The sequence below is a fragment of the Erythrolamprus reginae genome, chromosome Z, assembly GCF_031021105.1.
Source record: "Erythrolamprus reginae isolate rEryReg1 chromosome Z, rEryReg1.hap1, whole genome shotgun sequence".
NCBI classification, from domain to species: domain Eukaryota; kingdom Metazoa; phylum Chordata; class Lepidosauria; order Squamata; family Dipsadidae; genus Erythrolamprus; species Erythrolamprus reginae.
This window is the reverse complement of record NC_091963.1, coordinates 42,404,851-42,425,600: the sequence shown is the minus strand read 5'-3', so window position 1 is coordinate 42,425,600 and position 20,750 is coordinate 42,404,851. Positions and strand designations below refer to the sequence as shown.

The 20,750-nt window shown below is 38.3% G+C and overlaps 1 protein-coding gene across 1 annotated transcript in view; it reads right to left on the bottom strand.

Annotated features, from left to right (window-relative positions):
* ITGB8 (integrin subunit beta 8) overlaps window positions 1-20,750 on the bottom strand; it is a 62,634-nt gene that overhangs the window by 21,105 nt on the left and 20,779 nt on the right. Inside the window, exons 3-5 of the mRNA XM_070729668.1 lie at window positions 19,558-19,729; window positions 4,919-5,165; window positions 3,325-3,490 (exon numbers count right to left, since the gene is read on the bottom strand). Coding sequence (XP_070585769.1) covers window positions 3,325-3,490; window positions 4,919-5,165; window positions 19,558-19,729 — 585 coding nt within the window. The remainder of the gene's footprint in view (window positions 1-3,324; window positions 3,491-4,918; window positions 5,166-19,557; window positions 19,730-20,750) is intronic.

Sequence of the window (20,750 nt, the reverse complement as noted above, 5' to 3'; positions counted from 1 at the left end):
TGAGTCCCAGCAGTGTGAAGAGTGATGACTATAGTATAATTTGTAGATGCTCTATTTCTTCTATATGCATATTGGTGTTTATAAAATGTATGTGGATGACCAGAAATGATGTGCCAGCAGACCAATTTTTCAAAGCACTTCCTGATGACAGGAGTGAGTGCCATTGGTCTGTAATCAAAATGTAAGGGAAAATTCAACTATTAAGAAATATTGAAAGGCTTTTAAAAAATCATGGGTATGTTCCATTATGATAGGTATCTGGAATTCTGGGGACACTATGATCGTGGGGAATGAATATGTCCAATTTACAAAAATGGCTGAGAAAAATGAAATGGCCTGCAATTAAACAAAAAAACAACACTACCCACAGCAGGTTCCAAGGGAAACCAGAATCTCCACTATGGTGATCCAGTACAATTGAAAAGGGTTTAAATCAAGAGTCTGAAACACTGCTGGTTGTGTCAAATTCTTCATTTGAAGGACAATTTCTTTGTATCCATTGTTTCATTGTAAATTTGTACCTGAAAGTATTTTGATGGCTATAGAAAGCAAAAAGAGATCATAAATACAAGAAAGAATGTAAACCTGCAGGGGAAGGGAACATTTTATTTATTTTATTTTATTTATTTATTTGTCATACAAATATAGTATTGTATTGTAGTATGTTTAACATAAGTATAAAGTAGAGATAGAAAAGATAAAAAGACATTAGGACAGGAATGGTAGGCACATAGGTGAACTTATGCACGACCCTTACAGACCTTTTAGAAAAGGGGAGAGGTCTATTATAGATAATGTAAGGTTGAAGATTTTGGGACTGGGGGAAGAAACAACAAAGTCTGATAGTGAATTCCAGGCATTGACCACTCTATTGCTGAGCTTTCTGTAGTGGTTGTGGGTTCACCTTTAGTATATCTGTTTTGAACCTTCAGATCTGCTTGGTAAAGATCGTCAGAGAGTAAAGAGGAATCTCTTGGTCTTTGTTGAATTAATAAGTCACTTGGTAATGGTGGCCACTTTATTTACAAGTGGAGGCAATTACGGTTTTGAAGTTGGAATAAGACTGAAACTCCAAATTCTAAACAATTTACTCCTTTGTGCCTAACACTTCCTTTCTTCAGGGCTTTGAGATGCAGATTGAGATGGGCTAGTGGTGGGGGGTGGAGAGAGAAAATATTTTCCACTTTAAAGATTTCTTCTTGCTTGCTTGAGGTTAGTTTTAAGTCTCTGAGCTTACGGTTTGGAGTTTAAGGTTTGAGTTTAAGCTTTGGAGGAGAGAAAGAGTCTTTGTGGAGTTAAGGGGAGAAAAGCATCTGGATTCTATACCTCAGATTCAGGCTGCTGATATTCTTTGTTTTGTTATGGAGCAGCTGGAAGAAGGTAAGTGCACGTGGCTATATTTGTAGCATGTTGAAAAACTCACCAGGTCTGATGACTGCAGGTATTTGGGGCTCCATTGCTTTTCAAGCCTTGTGAAGCTGGCCAAATGCTCCTAGGCTTCTTTGTATCCTTTGTGGCTTTTTGCTCAGGAATTCTCCCCCCTAGATCGCCTGAGGTCTTTCCCTTACATTTCTCTACTTTTTTAAAAAAGATTTTAACTACTTTTCCCTATTTTTGGGTTTTTTTATCTAATTTCGTTTTTCAGCAAAGGGATAGGCATCTGCCGTCATCACCATCTGGGTAAACATGTTATATGCCATCTACTTTACCTTTCCCATGGGTTCACATCATGATGTAAATGCACATTTTATGTGCACATGTCACTTCCTGTAAATCAGTGATTTTCAATCTTTTTTGAGCCGCGGCACATTTTTTACATTTACAAAATCCTGGGGCACACCATCAACCAAAATGACACAAAATGACACTCTAATACACTCTCCTCTCCTTTTCCATCCCTGTTTCCTCTCCTCCTTGTGTGTGTATGTGTGTATACACACACTTGAACCATTTCCAAAAACAGGTGAGGGCTGGGGTTTTTTTCTTTCTTATTCTTTGGATGCTTTTTATCTTATGCTTTAAATCAGGAGTCACTTCTCTCTCTCTTGTTTCTCTTTCCTCTCATTCTCTGCCTCAATCATTTTCTCATTTCTCTTTTCGTCCCCTTCTTGCTCTCATCTCTCTCTCTCTCCCCCCTTCCTCTCCTTTTCTCTCTCTCTTGCTTTCTTTCTCTCTCTCTTTTGCTTTCTCTCTCTCTCGCTTTCTTTCTCTCTCTGACTCTTGCTTTCTTTCTCTCTCTTTCTCTCATTCTTGCTTCCTTTCCCCCCTCTCATTCTCTCTCTTGCTTTCTCTTTCTCTCTCTTACTCTATTTCTCTCTCTCTTGCTTTCTTTCTCTGTCTTTCTCTCTCTCTCTCTTGCTTTCTTTCTCTCTTTCTCTGTCTTTTTCTCTTCCCCTCTCTTTCTCTCTGTCTCTCTCTTTCTCTTGCTCTCTCTCTCTTGCTCTCTTGTACATGACGCCAGCAACAGCGGCATCGGGCAGTAGCCGCAGGGTGGCAGCAGGGCGGTCAGCTGCGAGAGGGAGCTCCATGGTGGAGGCACCAACAGCAGCAGCTGGACATGTTGCTGGACGCCGTACATGCTGGTGCTGCGCTGGACACAGGCACGGGGCTGGCACCTCCATCCCAGCCCAGCCAGTGGGCCAGTGCCAGCCCCACTGGGCCAGCATGTACGCCGTCCAGCAACATGTCCAGCCACCATCGGTGCCTCTGCACTGGAGCTCCCACTCGCAGCCAACTGCCCTGCCCCTACCCCGTGGCTACTGCCTAATGCTGCTGTTGCCGGCATGGTGTACGCTGTTGCTGACTGCTCGCAGCCGCCACCCTGCAGCTACTCACTCCCGCTGCTGGCATCCTCCTGCCAGGCACCAAAGCTCACCTGCCGCCACCGCCAGGGAAGCTCCAAACGGGCGGGGTGCTGCAGCTGCCAGAAAACTTGGAAGGCACGAAAAAGGAAGCTCACCTTCCAGTCTCACAATTTTTTGCTCTTCGTGCCCTCAGCAAAAAGTTGCAAGACTGGAACCTGAGCTTCCTTCTTCGTGGCACACCTGACCATGTCTCACGGCACACTGGTTGAAAAACACTGCTGTAACTGACTCACTGCATGTGTAGGGGCTTTTTTGCGATTGGAGGACCAGTTCGAGAGTGTGGCTTCCGATCATTGCTGCCAGTCCGGCGAGTGATGGCAAATTTCCACTACTAGTTCTAAAGAACCAGTCTGAACCAGCAACAATCCACCTGTTATTTACATATAACATTACAAGTTTTCAAGATTAAATCATTCCCAAAAGAGAAAAATAAAACATCAAATTTTCTGTTATTACTTACCTGACAAACCACTGCCTGAAGCATAGCATCAAACCCTCCTTCGGGTGTATCAATATTTCCAGAAATTTTCTGCTTATTAATTACACTTCTGAATTCTGATATTTTGTCAGTCAGTGATAAAACATGAATAAAACCATGAGGTGGCGTACAATCAACTTCATAATCACTGTTTGGAATCAAAGAATAGTAACTTGTAATTTCCACAGGGAATTTCCAAAGCGAATCTCACCAGATTTAAGGTTGATTCAGCCTTCTATAACAATAATAATTTATTAGACTTATAACATTATACTGATAACTTCAATTGCCACAGTGGGGGCAACTTGATTTTTAATGAGGGCAATTGGAACCTTGTTTAAACCAAATTAATGGCCATCTAGGCTTCCTCTGAATGAGCAGGAGTTCACTTTTTAAATAGTAAGAATTATATGTCATGGAGGGGGGAATCAGGATTTTAGGGATGCTTGGCCAAAAAACAAAGGTTTGGTACCATTGTTCTAGGCTTTATAAATAGAGATAGAAATTATCTTCACTCTTCTCTGGCAAGCTTTTATTTAAGAAGTCTTCAATTAATTCAAGTTTCTCACTATAACTTGATTATATCAGCATAGTTCAGAAGAAAAAAAAACATTTTTAACTATTTTTTGGGAAATGCTATCCTAAAAATATTTAAGAATATAAGTGTCAATTATTTACATATGGTGGTGAAGTCCCTATAATGATTAAAGAAGTGGACATTTTAATGATATCTCTATTTTTCCTATCACTGAATGTGTACAATATAGCTACATAAAATTGTGAATTTTATTTTATTTTATCTATTTATTTGGTGAATTTCTATGCCGCCCTTCTCTGTAGACACAGGATGACAGGAATAAGCTGGTTTCATAAATCCACCTCTAATTTTCTGCCTCAAAAGTAAATTATATAAATCAGAAATATGCTACTTGAGAGAGAAAATAATACAAAGATATATTTTTTCTTTTAAAAAATTATTATTTTTTAAAAATGCAACTAACCTTCTTTGTATTAATAAAAACAAACATCACTTCCATTTTCTTGCCACAAACATATATCAGCAAATGAAATCTAAAACTTTTAAAACCAGGGTTAAGTTTGTTTCCAAAATTAGTATTATAGTTAAATGATTTTTATCAACGATTATTATCTATTAATAGTATGAAAGGAGTACATCCAAAGAGCATGGTAGAAAAAGGTTGATAATGCAACCAATGATGCTACTTATATTTTTCTATTTTATTATGAACATACGTATAAACAGGCATTGTTTACATCATTGTAATTGCTCCCATGACTACCGACAGATAGTCCTGGAAAGCTGGAACTTACAATTTAAGGATCAAACAAATACATTACCCACCTTATCCATAGTACTGGAGTAGTCAGCTATCTAAAGCTCCATATTATAATATGACCATACATATTTACCTAAAACTTGTAGCAGATAAAGCAAATGCAAATTCACTCATTTGTTACTCTACTTTTCTAAAAGAGAATTAGACACTGAATATATAAATGTGTATCCATGAATGTCCCATTGAGTTATGTACATCTATTTTTTAACAATACATACCTGCACTGGTTATGGATTCTTTTTGGATGAATACTAATATAGGGTGACACTGTTTTATCTACATAGGATCCAAATCCAAGTTGCAAATCAATTGATATATTTTCCATCTTCTGAGATAATTCAAATCCAACAGAGTTTAATTGTTCTATATGTCTGTGCATAGATGCAGATACATCAACCAAATAATAAAGATCAACAGGATACTTTTCCAGTGGACGGACTTTCAGCATAAAACTTGCTTCAGAGCCTAATAATGCAAAAAAGAAGATCTACAATCAATAATTCTGAACATTCACATTATTTTAAAATCAAATCATATGCAGAATATTTTTCCAGTTTTACTGGTTTAATTTAGTTTAGCTTTTAAAACTGTAACTAAGCATTAAGTATGTGTTTTACACACACACACATACACACACACACACCTTTTCAAGCCATTCCATTTTCTATACTTTTCTCACTAACTTACTAATAAAGAGGTAATTAGGTTGAAAACCTATATAATTACACAGCATGTGTCACTAAGTATAGCAATATTTTGGATTTTAATATCTACAGGTAATCTTCGATTTACAACAGCTCATTTAGTGACTGTTCAAAGTTACAAAGTCACTGAAAGCTACCCTATCACATGGTGCTCAGGTCTCAAACCAGCCTGCTAACTTTCATATATGCATATTGTACATTACAGTATTACATACTGTATTTTTCCGAATATAAAACACACCTTTTTACCCCCCAAAAGAGGGTGTAAACTTGGGGGCATCTTACACACTGTACGTAGCCCACCCAGCCCTCCCCTATGGCCTCTGGCTCCCAGCAATTTACCTCCTTGCAGCAAAGGGCAGCAGAGCCTGATTAGCACAAGCCACTGATCAGCCTCCCAACCCATTGTTAATTCAGGAATTTGCAGGCAGGCCACCTGCTAAAACTGAAAGTGAAACTAGCTGCAAGGAGACAAATTGCTGGGAGGTAGAGGTAGAGGCAGAATTTTATTTTCTTGTGCTAATCAGACTGTTGAAACTAGATGCAAGAAGGTAAGTCTATAACTATGCATGTCTATAGAGTGTTTGAATTATTAGACTTATTTTTTAAAAGACTGCTTTATTATTTTTCTAGGCAACTTAACAAAATGAAAAAGCTTTTTAAAATAAATGCTTGAACTAAAGAGCCCAGTGCTATTATATCTTCTTTTAAATAGCAGAGAATAATGTATACTTCCCGAAAGCCACATCAATTTTAACAGCATTTAACAACATATCAATTATAATCTGAAATATAACAGTAGTTTGTTTTAGTATTAAGATAGGGAAGCTGATTTAAACCATGACTTAGTCATGTTTGGAGCAGATCTATTTCATTGGGAGGAATTAGTGTGACTACATTTAAGAAAACTTTCTGGCTTTAATATACTGCCATAATGAACATTTCTCCAATTCTTTGCTATTTCTATGGGTCAGGTACACATGCACGGAATACACAGCAAACAGTGTATACCATCTGTACTGTTTTCTGGGAGGCAAAGCCAGAGTTTTTTCCCTTTGGTTTCCTCCCCACAAACTAAGGTGCATCTTATACTCCAGCGCATCTTATACTCCAAACAATACAGTATGTACGTATATATTAATGGTATGCTGCATTTTAAGTGTTGTGAGTTGGTTCTGGACGATAAATAAGAAAAGAATAAGCAAAGTAAGCAACAGTGAGGCATAAAAGTGACATGACTATTTTTTACACTCAGGACCATTGCAGCATCTTGGGGTCATTTGACAATCTTTTGTGACCTTCTGAGAAATCAATGGGAAAGGAAGATTCACTTAACAACAGCATCACTAATTTAACAACTACAGTGATTCACTTTACCAAATATTGTAAAATGAGGCAAAATTTACTTAATTTAATGTCTCACTTGCAACGGAAAATTGGGCTTAACTATGGTTATAAGTCGAGGCTATGGACATAAACTGTATTTACAAAAATGTTTCAACCCTGAGTGAATACAATGTCCTATCAGTACAAGTCCTATTTTCTTTAGACCTTCAAAAAACTTTGGCAGAATTTAAACTGAGAGAATGGGATTTAGATATTGAGTTAGAGAGAACAAAACTTACCCCATTCCTCTTACAGTTGAATTGCTTCTTTCCTTGGACACTACTGAAACTACTTCCAGAAGATTGTCTAAGTCCTGCTCAGAAGGATCTTCTCCCTAGCCTGCATACTTTATCTACTAGAGTGACAGAACTTTCATATGAAGACTGAGAATATATTTGCTCAAATATAGAGGTTGAGTCTATTACAAATATCCTCTTAAAGTGCCTACTGCATTCTCATTGGTGATTAGAACCAATAGACCAGGTCTTAAGTCTGAAAGTCTAAACTGTTGCCTATTGACTACACTCAGATGTTTTGAAGGCAGTATCAAAAAAAATGTTTTTATTTTATTATAACCCCAGCTTATAGAAATCTGTATGTGCCTTCAATAAATTATTTATAAGATTTCTTCATTTATTTATTTAGGGAATTTATATTGCCTCCTATTCGTATATGGTGACTCAAGGAAGCTATATAAAACCTCATATAAAAACAATAAAACTAATAAAAGAAGAGTCATATAATAAATTAATATACTAAAGTCACCCCCACCCTAGCAACAATACCTCATACGTGCCATTTAATGGGTGCCATCCTGCTCTTGGTTTCCTAGCCTGCTGGCAGGACGAGGTCTTCAGCGCCTTCTGAAATAGTGCTAGAGTTGGAGCATTCTAATCACTCTGATGTTCCAGAGAGAGGGGGCCACAATAGAGAAGGCCCTTCTTCTGGGTCCTACCAGGTGCATCTCCCTAGAGAATGGGACCTGCAACATTTCCTGCCTCCCTGTCTTATAAAAAGATAAGGAATCCCTGTGGATTTTGCTCCATTGCTGACTGTAGGGCGGTGATGCTTATCTCCATTTCAAGAGCATTGAGCCAATGCTGTCTGAAGACATTTCCATGGTCATGTGGCCAGCAAGTCTTCATGGAGTGCTGTTATCCTCCCATCAGAGTAGAATGTTCCATATTGGGAACAATGCGTACAAGAATGGAGGCAAGACAGAAAGATAAAGCTAACTGTTTTTAATGCTAACAAAAAGTTGCCAATGAGGCAGCTAACTAGTGTCTACTCAGCTGCCAACAACAGCTTAGTTTAAGCAAGCCTGCTCTTTTTATATTGGACTGTCAAATAGAACAACCAATCAGAAACTAGGGTAGCGTCCTCTAGGCAATGGCCCAGAGTGAGAACTGTGAACATGGAACTCATTCCCACCTAGAATTGTGTATGTGTAGTCTTTAAGGTAGGTTGGCCGGCACTGGATTCGCGTAGATTTTCTTAGTGTGTCCTCGGCAGCCAGAGCAGGAGAATGGTCCCTGTTCTCTCCTGGTACATCACTTCGCTGCCTGGAGTCGGAGTCGACGGTAACTGGCTGACTTTGCTTGGCAAGTCCTCCACTCTATTCATGTTGCTGGGCTCTGCATCTCCTGGTGTGTCTTCGGGTGGAGTCTCTTGTAGCATTGATTGTGATAAATCTCTGGTTGAGCCTTGATCAAGTGTTTGACTTAGCCAGGTGCTTGATTTCCCCCGTATTTGATCAATGTGGTATTTCCACAACTCCTGTCCTCTAATTCTATAGTATAGAAATAGGGCCTGGTTTTTCCTACAATTTTGCCCAGTAGCCAAATGGGGTTGCCCACATAGTTACTAGCACAGACTATGGCTCCTATGATAAAAGATTTAAATTTTCTTCTTGAATCTAGGGACTTTTTCTGGATGCAGTTTATCCCGTGTGGTTCTCAGATGGTGGCCCATCCATCTTCAGCTGGGATATGGTTACTATCAGTGTGGGGCGCGACATGTTGAATTATTAGATACTTTGCTATTTTGGTCTGCCAGCCTCTAATGCCCATTTTTCCTAAGGCCTCCTTTGCTGTGTGCATCATCTGTTCCACCATGCCATTGCTGGCCGGATGAAAAGAGGCTGTTAGAGCATGGTGGATCCCATGGTTTGCCAGGAACAATTTGAAGGGGGCTGATATAAATTGCAGCCTGTTTTCGGATACACCAGGTGTGGTAATCTGCAGGTGGCAAATTATTTACTCTCTCATTATAGTTTTGGATGTGGTGGATGTCATGAGGATGATCTCTATCCATTTATTTTATTTATTGGATTTGTATGCCACCCCTCTCCAAGGACTAATAATGTCCAAAACTACTAATATGTTTAGCAATTACTAATACATTTTGTCAAATCTATGTGTACTCTAGACCACAAGCCCTGGGGAGTTCCCCATTCCTGTACCGGGGCCTGGGCAGCATTTCCTGACATGATAGGGTATCTGGAGACCCAATGAGTGACAGCTAGTTCCATGTTGGGCCACCATACATAACTGCGGCCCAACACTTTCATCCTTACAATCCCTGAATGTCCCTCGTGTAAGGTGTCAGGATTGTTTTTTGCAGAGGGGCAGGAATGACCACTCAACTGCCCCATAAAAGGCAACCCTGTTAGGAAGATAATTCATGCTGCCTGAGTTTGAACGGTCTAAACTAGTGATGGCAAACCTATGGCACGGTTGCCACAGGTGGCACGTGGAGCCATATCTGTTGGCACGTGAGCCGTTGCCCTAGCTCAGCTCTAACGTGCATGTGGGTGTGGGCCAGCTGATTTTTGGCTCACACAGAGGCTCTGGGAAGGCATTTTTGGCTTCCAGAGAGCCTCCAGGGGGATGGGGGAGGACGTTTTTACCCTCCTCTGGCTCCAGTTAAGCCTTTGGAGCCTGGGAAGGGCAAAACACAAGCCTACTGAACCCACCAAAAATTGGGAAACAGGCAGTTTCTGGCCTCCAGAGGGTGGGAGAAGCTGTTTTTGCCCTCCCCAGGCATTGAATTATGGGTGTGGGGACCATCACATGCATGAATGTGCGCACACATGCTCTTTTGGAACCTGAAGAAAAAATGGTTTGCCATCACTGGTCTAAACTCTGGGCCCATTTGGCCATGAGGCCTCCCTCTTCTCACCCAGTCCAGCACTTTAGTTAGTACCCTGTCTTTTGAAGTGTGTTTTGCGATGTCAGCGCAGGCACTGGATCATCCAACATGGTTTGGGGAATTAAGTCATATCTGGCCAGGAGGCAATGCAGTATTCAGCATGGTACTTATTTATTTACTTGCATTTGTATGCTTTCAAATTGCTAGGTTGGAGGACCTGGGGAGAGAATAGCAATAGCTTCATAGTGCTTTTACAGCCCTCTCTAAGTGGTTTAAAGAATCAGCATATTGCCCCCAACAATCTGGGTCCTCATTTTACCCACCTTGGAAGGATGGAAGGTTGAGTCGACCTTGAGCTGGTGGTGAGATTTGAACTGGTGAACTACAGCTAGCAGTTAGCTGAAGTAGCCTGCAGTGCTGCACTATAACCACTGCGCCACCCCGGCTAGGAGCTCACCCTGTCACGTGGCACTCAGGTCTCAAACCAGGCTGTCAGCTTTCATATATGTATATATTGCATATTATTACAAATGTATATATTAATGTTATGTATTTTAAATGTTGTGAGTTGGTTTTGGACCATAACTAAGAAAAGAATAAGCAAAGTAAACAACAGTGAGGCACAAAATTACAGTAAAAAAAAATCTATATATAAATATAAACTGCATGTTAATAGAAGTTCCACACTTTCTATTGAATTTGGGAAACAATGATATCCTGTATTTTCCTCTTGCTTGGGCAGTGGGATAAGTAATCTCAGTAGAGCCTCCTATGATGGCATCATTCCATGATTAAACTCTACAGTCTCAAAATTCTCACATACACAAACACTGATGTCCTAAGCAAAGCAGCTACCAATGACAAAGTGATTCCCTCCATGCTAGCTTCTCTTTTTGCTCCCAACCCCACCTTAAAAAACTAGAATCAAGAGCTACTCCTCTGGTAGTGAAACAAACTCTTCACGCAGGTGAAAATAGCCCAATGTAGCTGAAATTACTAGCCTCTAGTTATTACTTGGGGGAAAAAAAATAGGATTTCACTGCAATTCCAAAAGGAGAAATGCCCCAATTCTATTCCCTTTGCTCAATTATTTGCTAGTGGAATATTATCTAGTGATATCATTCTTCTAAAATGCTAAAAGAAATGTCTTTCTCCTTACCAAATAATTTACCTTAGAGGCAGTTCTTTTTACAACAAGGGTGAATAAATTGATATACATTTAACTGTATTTAAAAATACAAAAGTTGTGGTTTATAGGACCACAGTCCAATAAAAATGCCTGCATACCTTTCTTCTAGAAATAAAGCAGGAAAAAGACAGAAGAAACAACTTGGCCAATATTAGTGAACAAAGGCTACAAATGCATAAACACAGAGAACAGTTCCTAAGGAAATCAAAGCACAAAAGAAAGCAAATTTGCATCAAAAGGTTATGCTAAGAAATAAGGTATTTTATGACAGATTCAAACTTAATTATTTAAAAAATAAACAAGATTTACTGTAAATCTGTGTGAAACAAATGTAATGTTACAACTTATACAGTTTTAATATATAAAATACTCTAGCATCATGTGAAGAAATAATATGTATGTCTCAAATTGTGAAATATCTGCATTTAACAGTTCAGAATTGTGAATGAATCTGTTTCTTTTATTTTACTAGGACCATATGAACATTATTATATCAAATATTTCTTCTTATTTTTTTCCTGGTACTAGTATTATGTATATGAATATTATTATATCTTTACATATCTCCAATATGTACTTTACAAAACAAATAAAATAAATAAATAAGTTCGTTGCTTTTAGCATTGATCAGGAAGTTGCTGTACACAGCTTTGTTTCACAACACTGTGATTTTGATACTGCTACGGTGAATCACTTTTTCCCTTCTTATGATGGTTCTATGTCTACTTAGACTCACTTTTTTTTTTAACTGCCTGGCCTACTTCATGTGGCATGCTGTTGTTATGGTTGGAAGAAAAGCTATTATTTCAATGGCAGTTTCCCATTTGAATAGTGCATAACACATAGGGGAACTGTTGTTTTCAAGAGTTACTCAACAGAGAGATGGCAGAATATAAAAAAATAATAAATAAGTTCCTATCTCTTACTCTAGCACTGATAGTGTTACCTAGCTTGGGTAAGGAAAGGTCTGTAAGAAATCAAGCAAGCTGAGAGAGCACCAAGGACCCTTCTTACATAATTTCCCACATGATGGCAGGGGACTTACTAAAATATAGTCTACCATTAATAAGGATAATTCTCAATGAAATTTAATATATGCCCATCTGCTCTCCTCCTTTGCTGTGGTCATGCATTTAGAAAAAGTAACTGCTATCTTAGGTTATCAGCATTAGGTATGTATGTCAGTTTGACCAAAAATAAGATAGGAATAAATATTGTTTCTGCCTCTCTGCTGATAGTTGTGTCATCTGGATGTTGATCAAATTATGTAATTTTATATTATTTAAAAAATTGATATTTTGTATTTTAAAGATATCGTTAAGATGCAGTAAATCCATTTTACATCAGGGTTGGCATATTTTCCATAGTTGGGGGGAAAGTACAGCACTGTACTTCTCTAGTAATTAAAAAAAAACTACTGTAAGACATACTGTATATCCTCACTTATTACTGTTCCTGCTACTTTGAAGTATATGAGATTTCAAAATAATATTTTTCCCCTTAGCACTTCCCATCTCAATTTATGCAAACTTATTTCTTCTAGGCAGAATTAGTAACTACTTTACAACACTACTTCAATAAAATATTATTTCTGCTACAACTGTAATTTCCTGTGTTTTGTTAATGATAATAAGAAAATTATATAAGTTTATATAAGCAGAGAAACTATGTGGCTTTAGGCAACTCCTACAATTTCTAACAGGGTTGCTACAGGCCAGGGACATTGGGATAAACTCATCTATTTTATGCCAATTTCCTTGAAAAGGAATAAAATGTGAAATATGCTAGAACTTTAAAAAGCTGATTTTCAGTGGGCTGGAGATTTTCCCCCTGAAATGTCAGTTGGCTCAGAATGCTGCATTCTTTTATTTTCAGGCACATAGACATCTATTATAACGGGATAGAATGGAATTGAATAATGAATAGATTGGCCCAGTTGCCCTGAAAAATAATCTAAATTTATAAGATCATTCTGATTGGCTGAAATCAACTTAAACCTCCTTATAAGTCATCTATGGATGGATTTTAGAGCTATAGCCTGAGCTTTGCCATAGTCAACAACAGACCATTTTCATACCACTATGTGCATTTCTGCCATAAAGCAGCTTAGATGTGTGAAGACCTATGTGCATGTACAGAAATCTGCTACAACTAAGTTTAACCCATCACAGTTAACCCAGAGTAGATTCCCCTTTGCATATATTAAAGATATACATGTACTTATAGTTCCCTGAGGTAGAAATAAAACAATGATGGGCTCAGTAGCAAAGCCCTTTAACAGCACTATAGATACCTCGGCTTTTATTAAACATACCTTTTTATACCAGAAACGTGAATAGGTAGATCTTGATTTATGACCACAACTAGGCTCAACATTTCTGTTGCTAAGCAAGGCAGTTGTTAAGTGAATTTTATGACATTTTTGCCACAGCTGTTCAGTGAATCATGCAGTTTTTAAGCAAATCTAGCTTACCCCATTGATTTTGCTTGTCGGAAGCCAGTTATGAAGATTACGGATGCTAATCTCATGACCACAGGACAATACAGCTGTCATAAATATGTACCAGTTATTAAGCGTCCAAATTTTGTTCATGTGACTATGATGATGTTACAACAGTTACAACAGTTGCAAGTGTGAAACCTGGCCAGTGGCAAGTGTGAAACTATTTTCAATTTGCACTTTTGAACGGTCATTAAATGGATGGCTGAGAGGACAATCTATAATCTTTTCTTAACAGGGAAACATTAGGTAGTTCTTCCTTATAGACAGTACTGTAGATGTATTAAGTTGGTGGAAATTTCACAATGTTAACTAAGCATACTGATACATTTTTAAATTTCCATGCCCTGGCCAATGTTCATAGTTGATTGTCTACTCTAGGATATTGCGTGTGATTTTGTGTGAAGTAGATCAGTGGCCCCCAGTCTTTTGGGCACAAGGGACTCGTTCCATAGAGAACAGGCTTGGGTTCAGATGCTGCCTGAATCCCTGCTTTGCTTGTTTGTGTGGCCCAGTTTGTGGCATGCCGTGGACTGGTGCAGGACCATTAACAGAGGTACCTGTAATCAGTGTCAATTGGGCTACATATCTTTCTTCTATGCTTTCTGCATAATATATGCTGGTATTTGCTTTAATTCTACATATTCTCGGAGAGGGGCAGCATATAAATCCAATAAATAAATATGTTGAAATAACCAGAAAATCTACATTGCTTGCGACATTCAAATGACATATTTGTTATGATAATGCCAGGCGGCTGTATTAAGTGAGCTATCCGAATGCTGTCACTAAAATCAACACAGATATGAAAAAGTGGGTCTTCATACATCCAATACAATGCACAATGCATTTTATGTATTTATTAGATTTATACTGTGGTCAATTCCACATGAGTCAACACTAATCTTGCAAGGTGATGCCTACTGAAATATGAAACCCCAAGATTTTCATGCTAGGCTTGTAAATTGATTATAGTGTACTTTCTTTGATCATAGGCAAAATTAGAAATTAGCCTTTCAGTGCAGCTGGAATCATCAACTTAAAAAATATTATTATAAGCAAGTTAATTTACCAAGAAGAATGAGGAGTCTTGGTACAATGCACTAGACCAATGATGAATTGTGTTGATGCTGAAAACAATAATATTTTGATAGGAAACTTTAGGCAGATGAATAACAGTCTGAAGTTCCCCTTCACTTATAAAGTATTAGGGACAAGGTGTATGTTTGGCAAGTAAATTCTGCTACAGTTAAAAAATAGCTCAGATTAAAAAAATGTTTGCGTCTGGTTCATATATTTAGATTTTTGGAGCTAGATTTCTGAACAAACCAGAATTCAATATGTTGATGCTAAATTCACCAGCTCTCAAATGTCTAGACAATTCCCAGAAACTAAATTAGCTTTTCAGAATGGAGTTTTTGTTTTCTTTAATTTTAATAATCAAATCACATATATAAATTTCCAAACTGAAAGCATTCCGAATAAACAATGATTTCTATTCTTGTCTATATGAACATACTTTAGCACCTATCTGACATTAAAACAAGCTTATATAGCCATACTCTTAATTTAAAAAGCAGGATATTTGCAACTAACATCTGCATTCAATGCTGAAAATATATTGCTTCCAACATGCTTCAAATATTCTCATATTTTATTGATTGACTGATTGATTGATTGATTGATTGACTGATTGATTGATTGATTGAATTTATATGCCACCCCTCTACGAAGGCTCGGGGCAGCTTACAACATATAAAGAACAATAAAAAAATATCCTAAATCCAATTTTAAAATTAAACTAAACTAATCTAAAATCCCAGTTCCTTAAAAATCAATCATTCTCATTCAAACAATCAAATATACATTCCATTCATCAGCCAGAGGTTAATATCTAATGGCTAGGCTTGTTGGCACAAGTGGGTCTTCAAGCTCTTGTGGAAGGCAAGGAGGGTGGGAGTGGTACGGATCCCTGGGGGGAGCTAGTTCCAGAGGCCGGAGCCCCCACAGAGAAGGCTCCCCTCCTAGGCCCTGCTAGGCGACATTGTCTAGTTGACAGGACCTGAAAAAGGCCGACTCTGTAGGACCTGACCGGTCGCTGGGGCTCATGCAGCAGAAGGCAGGCCCATATGTAATCTGGTCCGATGCCATGTAGGGCCAAATGCATAGCTAGCTGCAACACGCACCACAACATGTAACTTTATTTGTTGACCCCTTGAGATTCTCATTCAACTTTCTTCTTCCCACTGCTTTATCCAAGTGATTGATCATTGATTGCCTTTTCTGATAATACTTCCTAGTTCAAATAAGTACACATTTTATTCAGTCTCAAACTAATGAACATCCCATCAAGTGATCGTTCATAGGGCATAATTAAATCACCTCGGTAAGGGGTCCTCAACTACAAGGCTGTAGCCTATCGGGAACTGTGTGAGTGGTGAACTAATGTGCAAGTGCACAGCTTTATTTGCATAAGCAGCAAGCTGGGGCAGTTCAATGTACACAAGTTGAGATGAATGTGCATATATTCTGCCTTCATGCAAATTGAGCTACACACACACAGGTACAAGCTCGTCGCTCATGTGGTCCAGTTCCCCTCCCAGACAGGCTGCCAACCTGCAAAAGTTGGGACCACTGACCTAGATGCTTAAGAGAATACATGCTTAACTTGTATCTAAATATAGATATGATTTAAGCTGTTATAACAGGAAACTTTGCTATGCTGTAACTATTGATTTGCAAGCTGTTCCCAGTGCATTGTAAATTCATTCCACCTTGCTTTCAATTTGTCCCCAACACCTGCAGAATGCAGATTCTTTTTAGCCTTTGCTATTAAGTGTACGTGAAACAAAATTCAAAATTGGGAGTGTGGTAAGCTTGTCAATGATCCCAGTTAAAAAGCAAGGCATACCAATAGGAAAAATGCAAGTTCCAACCAATGGGGGGGAGGGGAATGAAAGACAGGGTGGGGGGAGCTAGTTTTCCAAGTTTGCAGAGCAGCTGGAATATTTTGCTCCTGGCAATACATCAAGGCTAGTTTGTAGCCAGCACTGAATGAATGACAGGCATTGTGCAGCATAAGTGAAGTATAATGTTTACTGGTAGATCTCTACTTTGTAAGCATTGATGTGTGTGTATTTGTGTGTGTGCACATCCATGCATGCACGCACAAACAACCATTCATGCATGGGAAGGGAAGATGCATATTTGAATCAGAGTCAGGTGTCACACCTGGAAGAATATTCCTGTCTTCTCTTTTAGAAAACAAAATCTACCTAAGAAATATAAGCAATGTAAACAAAGTGTCATTTACAGAATTTGTATGTACAGAAGAATAACTAAATATGGAGTGGTTCATTTTAATTATCCAATTTTGATGAGCAGTTAGTAGAAATTAAGACAATAGATAATCACAGCAGCCAGACTAATTAGCTATTTAAGAAGACAGCTAGGACACTAAAAATTGTCGGAACCAATTATTGTAAGTAATTGTATATCAAGTCCACAACTACCATATTTTTGGACTATAAGATGCACTGCTGTGTAAGATGCACCATGATTTCAAAGAGGTAAGTAAGAAAAAAAAAGTGTTTGTCCTCCCCGCCTCGCAAGAGCACTCTGTAAGCTCTCTGGGTGCAAATGTTCCCTCTAATTTTTTTTCGGTGTGGGCAGAAAAGTATAGTGTCTGAAGGCACTTTTTCATGCCTGAGCACAAGGTAACTTATTGCATAATTATTTGGGGCTCGGTGCTGGGGCAGAATAAGGTCCCTTCTCACTATGTTATTCTGTTAGTTTATATTTCAATTAATATCATTATCCTCTTATAAATCCAGATAGTCTGTCATGCCTCCTCCTCCTTCTTATACATTCTCCTTAAAACAAACAAAAAACCTTTATACAACTGTTTCCTAATTAATAGGGGGGGAAATTCCCTTCTTTTTTAAAAAAGAAATTAATAATAAAACAAAACCAAAATCTATTACTATTAAAACTAAAACAACCAGCAAAACCAAAAACACAACTATTAATAAATCTATGCTTTAAAATCTTCATTTCTTAAATATTATAGTAATCTAATACTATGAAAACCTTTCTGAACAGCAATGCATCAATTAATATATTTCCATATTTACATTTCTATAATTTCATTCAATATTTCCAAGCTCAATAAATTTTCAGGCGCTTAGCATTTACTATTATTAACTTTCATCAATCTTCTACATTTCCAAGTATATTTTAAATGCATAATGCAAAGTCATAAAATCATACAGTATATATTGTAAACCCTTTATTTATCCTATGTATCTTCCATTAATTTTACCTATGTAATTCTATATAGTTCTAAAATTCTAATCCAATTTTACAAATTAATACATCCTAATATTAAACAACACCTAAATATATCTTTTACAATCATTCTATAGTCAATCCATATTTAATAATCAATCATCCCTCCTCAAATTTCTACCACTGTCTCATTTCTGGGTACCTCTCCTGTCTCTCACCCTTTTCTCTCTCATTTGTTTCTAATTTCTCCCTCTTCCTCCCTTTTCTCTCATTCCTTCCCCCCTCACTTCTCTCTTTTTCCATCCCTGTCTCCTTCCCCCCTTGTGTGTGTGTGTCTAAACTCTTGAATCATTTCCAAAAACAGGTGAGGGTTGGGTTTTCTCTCTCTCTTATTATTTGGGTATTTTTAACCATATGCTTTAAATCAAGAGTCACTTCTCTCTCTCTTTTGTTTCTCTCTCTTTCCTCTCATTCTCTGCTTCAATCATTTTCTCATTTCTCTTTTTTTCTCCCCTTTTTTCTCTCATTTCTCTCGCTCTTCCTTCCTCTCCTTTTCTCTTTCTCTCTTGCTCTCTCTCTCTCTGCTTTCTTTCTCTCTCTTTCTCTCTTTCTCTTGCTATCTCTCTTTCTCTCCCCCTTGCTCTCTCTCTTACTCACACTCTCTCTCACTCTTTCTCTCTCCCTCCCTCTTTCTTTCTCTCTCGCTCTCTGTCTGTTGCTCTCTTTCTCTCTCTCTCTCTTGTTCTCTCTTTCTCTGTGTTCCTTTCTTCTCTCTCTGTGTGTCAGTGGTGGGCACTCACGCTGCCTCTCTCACCTGCTTCTGAGGCGGGTGGCGACCCAGAGCAGAAGCAGAGCACGCTCAGTCGCTCCATTGGCAGCACTGGGGCGAACACTGGGCAGGGATGAAGCCATCTCTCTTCGCCAGGCCAGCTGCTGGGAAACCGCAAAGAAGGAAGCTCAGCTTCCGGTCTTGCAACTTTTTTGCTGAGTGCGTGAAAAGCAAAATGTGGTGAGATTGGAAGCTGAGCCTCCTTCTTCTGGGAAGGAGCAGATAGGGTTTTCTGCCTGGTGCAAATGCCGCTCCGCACGCACGCCTCCAAGCATAGTGCAGCGGATGTGTTAATTCTATCACCAGTGGCCAGAAAAACTTGGAAGCTATGAAGAAGGAAGCTCAGCTTCCAGTCTCGCAACATTTTGTTCTTCGTGCACTCAGCAAAAAGTTGTGAGACTGGAAGCTGAGCTTCCTTCTTCGCGGCTTTCAAGTTTTTCTGGCCACCGGCGAGAGAATCTGCCAGGGAAAAGGAGGTTTGAGACCTCTGCACTAGAATTGGAATCTCCTGCATAGAGGTCTCAAATCTAGTGTGCTATAGCGCAGCTTAGAGGGAATGCTGCTGTGTGCCCTGTTTTTTGCAAAAATGGGCCAATTTAACTGAATTAGTGTACCCAAAAGATTATGCAGTTGTAGTTTTTGAATACGTTAGAGTCCTTTCATTTGTTTTCTCAAAATCAAGTGAATCTATTTTTTATTATGAAAAAAACATGGAAGAATCTTTATCCAATGTCCTTTATCTTCAGTCTCCTAGACTGTGCCAAAAGCAAAATGTAGTTTTTATATTAAAACAATATTTCTGATAGCCAAACCTGGACGCAGGTGCACCGAAGTTTCTCCTGGTATAACTTGAATATTAGCCTCATTGCTAGGCACTGTTACATCAACTTTAGGACTTTCTATGAAATCTGGCTTGCAGCCTCTTTGGAGTAAATGTAAAACTATGTCACATCTTTCTTTCAGCCTGGTTCCAGCCATGAAATCCTGTTTGAATGGGGGGGGGGGGGGGGGAAGCAAAATACATAATAAAAGTTAAAGAAGTTGGAGAACTCTAATTTCTAGAAAATATCATATAAGCAAAAAGTTATTATCCCAAACCAACAGTAAAACCAACCTAACCAAACAATTTACAACATCACTGTTTTTGAAGACAGGGGAGATATTGCTGCACATTGCAACAAAACAGGAAGCAGGTGGAAATTAAGTATATATTCAGGCTATTTATAAGAAATCAGCATCAGTAGTAAAAGTAAAATACATAACCTTAAGACCAAATACAAATGCTGGTATTCATCTTTAATGCCTGCAATAGTAGATGAAATTTTATTTAAAGGATCATTTAGCACTACTTGAGCCTGGAAAATATGAAGCCCTTTTGTGTGCCCATGGGAGAAAGGATGAATTTTACAGAATTCCTCATTAAAGAAATAAAAATTATTTCTCTCTTTTCTTTTGGAGAAAGCATTAAACATTATTGCAGACTATTTTTAATTAGGAAATCATAAAGACGCTTATTCCTACACATTGTTCAGTCAAAGTTTCGGTTACTTGTTGGAATATAGAGACAACTAAAACATTGAATAAGAATGCATCCTGGTGGCCTCTATCTATCCGCTGACTCAAGATAGCTTCTTACTTTAATGAAGAGCTTTATTAGATGAAGCACCAGAGAATATATTTTTATTACATTTGTTTGCTGCCCATCTCACTATAATGGAGTGAGGCTGTTAGAAAAAAGGCAATAGTGACATGAGGAAAAGTTTAAGTTTGAGAATACTCTGTCTTTCATGTGTATGTGCCCTCAAATCAATGTTCAAGTCTGTTTTATGTATTTTTGTGTATGTGTGTGTGCCTTAAAGTTAGTGGTGACTCTTAGTAACTGGAATTTGCTAAGTATGAGAAATCCCAGGAATTTCCCAAGCACCATTCTGTCAAAATTGAAATGTTGCAAAATCCTTCTGTATAGGTGGAGAATGAAAGATAAACAAATAAATAAAGCTGAGTA